Raw genomic sequence first — 11,386 nt, forward strand, 5'->3', positions numbered from 1 at the left:
AAACACTGTCGATGATAACTTAACGGCTACTTATTAATGTAACTACTGAAAAATCAAAATTGATGTCCCATATAATCGAAAATCCTGATGTCTCAATTAAGACAAACATCAACACACTATCCGTGCTTAAAGTCTACTAAAAACATACGCTAGCTCCCAAAGCCATAACTAATTTTAACTGGAAATGTCTAACCGCTAGGATGAATAATTCGGTGTTTTAGAGTAGGTAGTAGAAAAAAGATAATTGAAACCTGTCTACAATATATTTTGTATATGTTCCGAAATTTGCCTGCCATATTGTAACAACACATTTAAGTGGTCGAACCTAATCATAAACTATATTCTAAACTTACTAGAAACTATTCTCTGACGTCAGCAATTAGGGAACGAACTGTAGTGCGATCTCGGAACGCACCGCAACTTCGAGGTTGTGTTGCTCTGACATTTAGGGGAAATAGCGATCTGACACGTATTATTCACAACTGAAACACAAAAATTATAATAATTTATGGTATTTAAACCATCGCAACACAAAGCAGTGAAACAGTTAATTTAGAATTCAATAAATTCTCAGATATTTTATAAAAACATTCTATAAATTTCGTTGGAGATGAGCGCAGTAGAACAACCCTGTTATACCCTGATTAATGCTTCCTCCGACTCGGAGCCTTATAACGAAATGCAGCTAAAAAGCGATCTGGGTATGTGTACCTCAACAGCAAATACATTTTACTGAAGCCATTATTTTTCAGAAAAGGGAGATACTGATCAAAAAATTGAAGCTTTGAAGAAAACAATTCGTATGATTCTAGCTGGAGAACGCTTGCCGCCTGGTTTTTTAATGATTATTATTCGCTATGTACTTCCTTTGCAAGACCACACTGCGAAAAAATTGCTGCTCATTTTCTGGGAGATTGTGCCGAAAACTTCGCCCGATGGTAAACTACTGCAAGAGATGATTTTGGTGTGTGACGCTTATCGCAAAGACCTCCAGCATCCGAACGAATTTTTGAGGGGTTCGACTTTGAGATTTTTATGTAAACTGAAGGAGCCTGAGCTTTTGGAGCCTTTAATGCCATCAATCAGAGCTTGCTTGGAACACAGACATAGTTATGTACGCAGAAATGCTGTTCTGGCCATTTTTACCATATATAGAAACTTTGAATTTCTAATACCGGACGCTCCCGAATTAATCTCAAATTATTTGGATGGAGAACAAGACATGTCGTGCAAGAGGAATGCTTTTTTAATGCTTTTGCATGCAGATCAGGACCGGGCACTGGCTTACCTGAGCTCATGTCTAGATCAGGTCACTAGTTTTGGGGATATTCTGCAGTTAGTTATTGTAGAACTTATTTATAAAGTTTGTCACAATAATCCAGCAGAGAGGTCAAGGTTTATCCGGTGTATTTACAATTTACTTAACTCTAATAGTGCTGCTGTCCGATATGAAGCTGCAGGGACCTTAGTAACCCTGTCTAGTGCACCCACTGCAATTAGAGCTGTGGCGAGTTGTTATATAGATCTAATTATCAAAGAAAGTGACAACAATGTTAAATTAATTGTGCTAGACAAATTAGTTAGTTTAGGGGAACACCCAAATTATAATCGAGTACTCCAGGAACTCGTGATGGATATACTGAGGGTTTTATCGAGTCCCGACCTAGAAGTCAGGCGCAAGACCCTCAATTTGGCTATGGAGTTAGTCAATTCGCGTAATATTGAAGAAATGGTTATGTTTCTAAAAAAGGAAGTGTCAAAAACAGTAGATTCTGAGCAGGAAGATACTGGGAAGTATCGACAGCTACTTGTTAGAACTTTGCACACTTGTTGCATTAAATTCCCGGACGTTGCCACAACCATTATTCCTGTGCTGGTCGAGTTTCTCTCCGATAACAATGAACTGGCTGCCGGAGATGTGTTGGTGTTTGTCAGGGAGGCGGTACAGAAGTTTGAGAATCTGCAACCACTCATCATAGAGAAACTCCTGGAGTCTTTCAAGGACATTAAATCAGTCAAAGTGCACCGGGCAGCTTTGTGGATTTTGGGAGAATATTCCACCTCGATTGCAGATATTGAAGCTGTTATCAGGGAGGTAACCAACACTCTAGGGGAGGGGTCCTTGGTGGCAGCCGAGCACCGCTTAAGTCAAGGAGAGTCGGAGGAAAAAACTTCAGAAAGTGGAACCGGCCAGGTTGTAACCACCTTGGTTACCTCAGATGGAACCTATGCCACCCAATCCGCTTTTAACACAGTGCAGTATGTTTATTTTCTAAATATTATAACATTTTTGATAAAAAACCAAATGCTTTTACTAACACGAGGTTTAAGTTCAAAATAAAGATTTTAACGTTTGGTAAACATATGAGAAACTTAGTTCTTGCATTTATGTATCTAACAATGTTAATAGCAATGGAGATAACATTTGAAAATAAAAAATATGTCGAAATGGTCAATTTTAATGAATCTGTGAATCCGCAAATCTCAAATTATTATTGAGCTCTGGTGTAGGTCAGGAAACATTTAACTGTAAATATTAAAATTTGAAAATTAATATTTTTTTATTCCCGTCGCTTTGTCTTTTATTATTATTATATTATTATTAATTATTAAGCAAATATTATAATATAAGCGACAAAATATATTTATTTATTATAATTATTGTTATATGTAGTTACCAATAACCTATATAATCTCTAATTTTAACAAAAGAAAAATTGGGTTCGACAAACTGCAAAATAATCCTAATACTTTGTATACTTCAACCTCGGTATAAATGGCATGTACAAAATATTGGTCTATGGAGGTCCTTTGCTCACATAAATTAGAATTTTGCATGAAATCCGTTTCTGTAATAAAATATAGGGTATAGCATTTGAAATTCCAATGTTGCTATTGATTTCTATTACGACTTTATGCAAAAGTTTACACAATTATCAAGTGTCAAAATAAAAATATTAGTTAAATATTCGTTTTGTTGATTGTTCATTTTTCAAATTATTGACTTGTAAACCGATATCCGGGTAAACGCGATATGTACACTAAATTCTAAATTATTCTCTATATGACACCTAGAGTTGCAGGGTGTCATTTAAAAAGGCAAACGTTTTCTGCGTTAACCTCATAAGTGTTCAGTACAATTTTACGACATCTAGTATAAGACTGAGCCTTAAACTTGATAGTTGTCGACACCTTTTAGTAGAGCGCCAAAAACAAACGTCAAATTTGAAATATTTCTGAATCATGGTGCAGTAACATTTTTCAAGCTGGTCAAGTAATCTAAAAACCAAAAAAGATAGGTAACGGCTATTGAAAATTAATTTAAAATAAAATAGATAATTTAAAATAATAAATAAAATATTTATGAATTATGAATTTTATTATACAATTTCGTTCAATCATCGTCGAGATGTTTTGTTTCCATATATAAATAAATATTTTATAATAAGTTTTGACCTACTTGCATAATAACATTTTTAATAATTTTTAATAACTTTTGACCAAAATATATATGAAAACCATATAAACATCTGTATATGTACACAAATATTTTTTCAACAAGAAATGGTTAACACTGCTGCTTCATATTTGTTTATGTGGTTTTTTATTCATGGTTTTAAACTTGTTTGTAGGATTTTTAATTTCATCAAGGTAGTCTTATTGGGTTTGGGGGCGTCAGGTTCTGATTTTAAAATTTTTCCTGTTAACTAATTATACTGTATACTGTTCTTCGATTGTAGAAAATCCAAAAAAGAACAGCGCCCGACATTGCGTCAGTACTTAATAGACGGTGACTTTTTCATCGGCGCGGCACTAGCGTCGACACTGACCAAACTAGCATTGAGGTACGGCAACCTGACATCGGCAGATAAACGCAACAGGTTCGATGCCGAGATCATGTTAATTATGAGCAGCATCATACATCTTGGACAGTCAGGTGGAACTTTTAACCTCTTTTCCGACGTCCCGTATTCAAAAAGTACGTTTTTAGGTTTACCCACAAAACCAATCACTAACGACGATAGAGACCACATCCTGCTTTGTCTCCGCGTCATTTCCGATCGCTCGCAGGCCATAATCGACATATTCACCCGGTACTGTCGCAGGGCCCTGAACGACATGCTACTGGCCAAGGAGCTCGAAGAGGCGACCAATCAGAAAGCCAAGGAAAAAAGCAGCGCGAAGATTCAGACCGACGACCCAATCAACTTCTTGCAGCTTGAAGCGGTCAAGAGCGGCGAACTGGGCGAAAATATGTTCGAAACGTCGCTATCCCAAGCTTTGATCGGCGGCAGAGGTACCGGATCGGAGGCTGCCAGCGGTGTCAGCAAACTGAACAAGGTCACGCAGCTCACCGGTCAGTATTTTGTTCATCGAATCATAATTATTTACTCTGACTAACATACGAATACTTTTGAATACTTTTGTACAAGACATGGAAGGAGTCTTGTCACTGTAGCTCGGATGAAATATCTCGAGTTGCTTCAAAATCGATACTCATATAATCTCCGGATTCACGTTAACTTGGAAAACTTGGAAGAATCAGAGAATGGCCTTAAATTATCTAAAATAAAAAGAAGTATTGTCATGCTCTTTTCTGTCAATTCGCAGAAAACGCGGTTGAATAAACATGGAAGGAATAAAAAATGGCGAGGAGTAAAACTCCAGGTCAAATTCGAAAATCAGGTAGAGAGAACCCTTACACATCTGGCAATACGCTAGGGAATATTTATGCAGTGTCGCTCTTGGTATAGGATTACCTATTTTTTTAAATTAATTTTATATTATCAGCGCTTCGTAGATTTCAATTTTTTTTTTAATTGAATTATACCACTTTATAGCACAATAATATGTAAGACATGAAATTTTAAAATATCTATACTAATGAAATTGTCATTTTGTTATTAAGTTATCCATTTCAGTAGTAGTTAACATTAATTAAAATCATTTTTCGACCCTTTAATTAATAATATTTACAAATCTTCTGGATTCCTATATTTAATCTTCATTTCTTAAGAATTTTTGATATGTGGTTAGTGAGGTTTTGAATGTAAGGAAGGACAACAGTGGCAAGTGTACGATGGGACTCATTGTCTTTGGATGTTTGTAGTGAAGTCTATTTTGTGAAGAAGTAAGTGCTTAATAATAATAATAATAATAATAATAATAATAATAATAATAATAATAATAATTCTTTATTTAAAGTATATATACATAAATTAAATAGTGTCAAAGTAATAATATTTTCAATTTTCTTATCTTGGTGTAAAACTCTTGCATAGTGTATGGTCGGTTCCATTCTGATTAGAATATTAAAAATTTCTTTAAAATTTTAACAGTTCTGATTTTCTGTATCCATTCTGGGAGGTTGTTGAATATTTTTATGCACTGGTAATAAGGACCCTTTTCAGTCCCCGTGAGTTAATGGTGAGGAAAACTAAAATTCTGTGTGCGAGGTGCATAAACAGTTTTTGATTCATTAGGAATAAAAAAGAATTTATTTAAAAAAAAGTACATGACACACTCCTGTATGAACACTGCAGTTACTGTTAAGATATTAGGTTCTTTAAACTTTCCTCTGCAGGTCTGTCTACCTTCTAGAAGTGTTTTGATTGCACGCTTTTGTACTATAAATTCTTTTTCAATGTCTCTGCAACTCCCGTACAGCTGAATTCCATATCTAATGTGACTTTGAACATTTGCATGATGCAACATATTTTTAGTTTCTATACCTATGTAGTTTATGGGAACCCGAAACGTGAAACATACCTTGTTCAATGGTTTTAATTTCATAAATTTTTCAAATTTTCACCTGATTAAACTCTATATCCGAGCTAAAAAAAATTGTATATTGTTTTACTATTAGATAAGGTGTTGCGTTTATTAAATAATCTTTAAAATTATTTGCTAAAACGCGTTTATCACTTTCTATTTTTATTTCTTTCCATTATACTTGTCTTTAATTTCGCTAACGCTTGCTCAAGCATTTTTTCTTTTATTACCTGAATTTATCTAATCTAATCTAACCTACAACACCTTCTCTTACCTACTTTTAGCAAATTGTCATATTATTTCTTTTTTAGGCAGTAGAATTCTTGGCAGTCATTTGTTTTCATCACATAAAGTATAGTTAACTGATTTTTACATTCTCTTATCTGCTTAATATTATAAGTCTTTTGAATTTCTTTCCGTATGGCTTTAATGTTTTCGTAGAGATGCCTGTACATTTCATCCACTTACCTGCACTTTGCGCTATTTTCTTTTTGAACACACTTAGCTCCTTTTGACCTGCCCTAAAAGTACCGCATCCAAATTAATTGATGATCTGTCAGCGGCAGTGTTGGTTGTTGAATCATTTTTTTAAAAACTAAATGTTAAATATCGCTGATGCGCTTGTTGAATGGACCTATAAAAATTTTTCATAGTTACATCATAAGTTTCTGCGTTATCAGCGTAGGCAGCGCCTCCATATCTCCTAGTAGGTATATGATAAAAAGGCCCCCTGCACTTCTGAATATATCAATTGGTTTCCTTCCCTTATTATAGTTTTACTTTAAAAGTTCTAAAAGTTCTTTTCTCCTCCTTCTTTACTATAGTATTTTAGACCTTGAAATTTTCCTGAATATAATTATTGATAATGTCTTAGGCTTCTCCGATCCCGTGTATGCAGAAGCCTACGTTCAAGTCAATCAGTACGACATAGTTCTCGACGTCCTTATCGTCAATCAAACCAATGACACCCTGCAAAATTGTACATTGGAATTAGCCACGTTGGGCGACTTGAAGCTGGTTGAAAAACCGCAGCCGGTGGTTTTGGCTCCAAAAGATTTCTGTAACATCAAAGCGAATGTTAAGGTTGGTGCGAGTATCGATGGAGCAAAGAGAAAGATCTGTGAAAGGTAAAGTTTTTGTTTAGGTCGCTTCCACAGAGAACGGCATTATATTCGGTAATATAGTTTATGATGTAACCGGCGCCGCCTCGGACAGAAACGTCGTCGTATTAAATGACATCCATATAGACATTATGGATTATATTGTCCCAGCCGCATGCTCCGACACAGAGTTCATGAGGATGTGGGCAGAGTTCGAGTGGGAAAACAAAGTAAGCAATTATTTGGTGTCTGTATTGGTTTCTTGTAGCGTGAATATAACAACAGGTAGCACTTTTCATATTAACAAAAAATACATATAAATTTTGATCAACAGATGATTAGTTTTCTATTATAATATTTTTTACTTAGTTAAAATTTCATTTTAGAAAAATAGAAAGATAAAGAAAGTATTTAAAAAAAATTTTTTTTGGACCACCTGGCATGATACATTGACAGGTAAGGTAGGTAAGGAGCAAGTTACGACCATCTAAATTGAAGAAAAATTTGAATAGCTAATTATTTGTGGTTAATTGTGGACATTATATTAAAACTGAAATCAGTACGCTTACAAATGGAAAAAGGCAACATGAAGTCAAGAAAGAGGACAAGAAATCACAAGTTATGCACAAATTATAAGAAAAATGAAGAGAAAGTGTGGAGATGAATATGAAGCATATGAGTGGTAAAGTTTTTGAAAATATAGTATAAATGGATTCGAATATGAGGACAGGAAAGCTAATTTTAATTATTTTTAAAAATGAGCAAATTTTGAAAAACAATTTGTATCTATATGGATTGTTCGAAGTTAAGATTAAAGTTGTACGAGAACATATTTTGAATTTTCCAGCATGTGAAAGACGACGATCAGATCACACTTCAGGTCGAAAATATCCAACTCAGGACTTCAATATTCGAAAAATATATGAGCCTTATCTGAAAAAATGTGATGAAAATAATACATCACGTGTGAAAGAGTGGACTTACAGGAAAATATTCAATACGGAGTTCAACTTAAATTTTCATTCTTCTCGTAGAGACACGTGCCGAATCCAGTAATGAAGACGAGAAGTTGTATCTCATGAAAATTCATGATTCACATCATAACAGTGCCGAACAGGCAAGAAAAATTTTAACAGATGACAAACAAAAAACAAAAGATAACCCCAGTGAATATTACGGATTCCCATTTGATCCACTGAAGGCAATTTCTTATCCAAAACTTTCTGGTTTTGTTAACTTATAATAAGTGCAACATGTATGTATACAATTTAGGATTTCATAATTTCCACAATGAAAATGCTAAAATGTATGCATTGAATGAAATAACCGCCTCAAGAGGATCACAGGAAATTGCGTCCTGTATCGTACCACTCAAAAGCAATCGTAACATTAACATAGCGTTAATATGGTTGAATATTGTTCAGTCATCTGATAATAATGTGGAAACAGTTCATAAATTTATGGTAACCAGCCATTCTTTTTTGCCAAATGATCCCGATTTTGGTTTGATAGAAACTAAAATTAAAAAATCGATTTATTAATGCATCTCCGAGCATTATTTTAATTTAATAGAATTATGTAAAAAGAGAAACCCATCAACTAGGAGAATCAACGACTAATAGAATATACAAATACATTGGATCTGATTTCTAAAAAATGTTCCATGTTTTATAAAGCTGCTTAGGATGACCATTCCGAATTCAAAGTGGAAGGCCATACTACCCTATATCCCACTAATTTTCCACAAACAGTAATTTATAAAGTCATGTAGTTAATTTTGAAAATGGTATAAGTCATTTCAACCTTTCAAAACCACATTTCCTTTTATAAATTTCACAATCATAATAAATAACTTGTTGGCGCTATTTAATTGTCGAAATGTTTTATTCCATAATACAAAAATATTTTTTAATCCTTTAAAATACAAACCTCTTAATATCTCGTAACTGGACTTATACCACTTTCATAATTAAGAGCTCATCTGTATCTGGGCCGAGAGACTCGATCACAAAATTATATGGTGTAATTTGCATAACACCCCGTTTATTGTGCACGTGTTCTTTGTTTAGGTCACAGTTAACACTCCCCTAACGGACTTGAATGAATACCTGAAGCACTTGATTAAAAGCACAAACATGAAGTGCTTGACGCCGGAGAAGGCACTGTCAGGCCAGTGCGGTTTTATGGCCGCCAACATGTACGCGAAATCCATATTCGGAGAAGACGCGCTCGCCAATTTAAGCATTGAGAAGCCTTTCAACAAACCCGACGCCCCCGTTCAAGGGCATATAAGGATCAGGGCGAAAAGCCAGGTGACACTCTTTTCTTCCTCATATTTAGTTTTTATTTGACATTAAAATTTGGTACTGCTGGTAGCTTCACCAATAGATGTTCACAATGATATATATTATACAGGGTTCTTCTTCTGCTTTTGGGGTTGGCGCTGCTACTAGACAATTTGCCAGCATTCCGACTTCTGTTTCTATTTAAGAGACATCTAAAGCTGCTAAGCAGCTAGGCTCGGTTAATAGACAGGTTCAGAGCTCACCAAAAACACAGACAAACAGGCAAGACTGTCACATCTAAAAACAAAAAAGGACAAACAAATTCCAGCAGTATGGAACTTGAGACAGGCATTCCTGGTCTAGGATGGACCATGGGACCAGGCTCGTCAGATCTGAGACAAAACAACAGAATCAAATACATACAGATACAAATTATATAGGGTTATTCACTCTTTGCGGCCGAAATACAAGGTTTTCAAAAAGTTTTACTTTTGGGATGTGTAAAGTCCTATTATAGTAACTTTTTAGAATTACTTTCATACTTTACATATTGTCCCAAAGGTATTAAACTTATTAAAGTTAAAGTCTTTATAAAATGAAACTCCCTCAATATTATAGCATTTTTTAATTGTAGGACCTAAATAAGTGTATTTTTCAATAACATAACATAACATACCTAAACCTTCCGGTTTCGTAAATAATTTGAATTTTGTCAAAATGTTTTCTAATTTTAAGCAAGGTAAGCGAAATCTGCAGTAAAGTGTAGACATAGACCCTATTTAAAAGCTTAATTTTCGTGATACTTCTCCCATTCTATTCTATTGAAAAGCTGAGGGTGCCCAAAAGTGTATTCTATTCTAATAACAAATTTAAGTAACTAGAACTTCATTGATTTAAATGGAACGCCATATTTTTTAACTTACCAGGAAATATATTTTTTAATTACTGAGTGAATAGTTCATTATTCAGGCTATAACGCAACAAAGTGATGAAAACTAATTAAAGGTAAAGTACAAAGAAATCAGGAATTACATGTACTTTTTATAAAACTTCGTCGTTTTTTGTTGAGTCGAACTAGCTAACGTTTCAACAATCATCCTTTTGGTTTCTTTAGAGCTTGACTGAATCTGGCTTGCATTTTACTCTGTACCTGTTTATATATTATTTGATGACTGATTCCCATATTGGTGACAGGTGACAGACCTGAGTCGCGGTTAAGGTTGTTAGGTTGCTTGCGGATTTTTCGTTGGTAGAAAAATTGATTACATTCAGGAATGTCAGTTTTATCGAGTAAAATTTTTCGTTATAGTGTTCGGCAACTGCTGATAAGTTTATTTCTCCTAGTCTTAAGGCTCTTTCATGTTTTTTGAGCCTAGTTGATATTTTTCGTCCGGTCTCTCCAATGTGTTCTTTGCCGCATATGCATCGAATACTGTAAACTCCTAGTATCTCAAATGGAAGTGATGTTTTGAATATAAGGAAGGACAACGGTGGCAAGTGTGGGATTGCTTTCGGTTTCATTGCTATTGGAAGGTTGTGGTGGAGTGTATTTTGAATCTAATACCTTAACTTTCCTTAGTCTGGTTTAAAATTAACCCTGTATAGAGATCCTCTAAATGACATTGTGTGAATGGACCAGCTTCTTCAAATTTTAATGCCAATTAAAAATAATTTCATTGAATATTTTCCGGTAGCTCCCCAATCTTTAAGTAATAAAATTGACTATGTGTTTTTAATTATTTAGGGAATGGCTCTGAGCTTAGGAGATAAAATCAATCTCAGTCAGAAGTCCGGTCAACAGAGTAAAGTTGCGGCCGCATAGATGAGCCAAGTCATTCCAATAAACAGAATATTTTTTTAGTTCTTTTGTTAATAGCGTTTAGGAATATAACATGTATTATGGATTATCAGTAAACAAACGTATGTTATGTATCAAAAAAAGCTCCATTCATTTCTGAATCACAATTTTATAACATTGCAACCTCTCTATACCATGGAGCAGTGTGGCAATAGCAAAAAACTCGTAAGCTTGCGCTGGAGAAAGTTTCTTTTTGATTTGCAGATCCTGAGTTTATTGTGTTTTTTTTAATCTTCTTGCACGTTTTGCCAACAAATTTAACAGCAAAAAGGACTTGAAAATGGTAATTTCAAGGTGAGATAAACGAAAAATCAATCAACGTGCAAAAGTGCATGATTTTGGAGGTACAGAGTATCAATTTTTGAAACATT

General features: G+C 34.4%; 1 protein-coding gene across 1 annotated transcript; it reads left to right on the plus strand.

Annotated features, from left to right (window-relative positions):
• Nucleotides 1–444: 444 nt before the first annotated feature.
• Nucleotides 445–11,098, plus strand: LOC132701815 (coatomer subunit beta). Its single transcript, XM_060670031.1, has 8 exons — nucleotides 445–701; nucleotides 753–2,259; nucleotides 3,741–3,937; nucleotides 3,992–4,357; nucleotides 6,647–6,855; nucleotides 6,917–7,102; nucleotides 8,942–9,184; nucleotides 10,902–11,098. The coding sequence occupies exons 1-8, from the start codon at nucleotides 611–613 to the stop codon at nucleotides 10,977–10,979; spliced, it is 2,877 nt and encodes a 958-aa protein (XP_060526014.1). The 5' UTR covers nucleotides 445–610; the 3' UTR covers nucleotides 10,980–11,098.
• Nucleotides 11,099–11,386: the final 288 nt, after the last annotated feature.

Source organism: Cylas formicarius, unplaced genomic scaffold (genome assembly GCF_029955315.1).
Source record: "Cylas formicarius isolate icCylForm1 unplaced genomic scaffold, icCylForm1.1 PGA_scaffold_5__7_contigs__length_24384050, whole genome shotgun sequence".
Classification (NCBI taxonomy): Eukaryota; Metazoa; Arthropoda; class Insecta; order Coleoptera; family Brentidae; genus Cylas; species Cylas formicarius.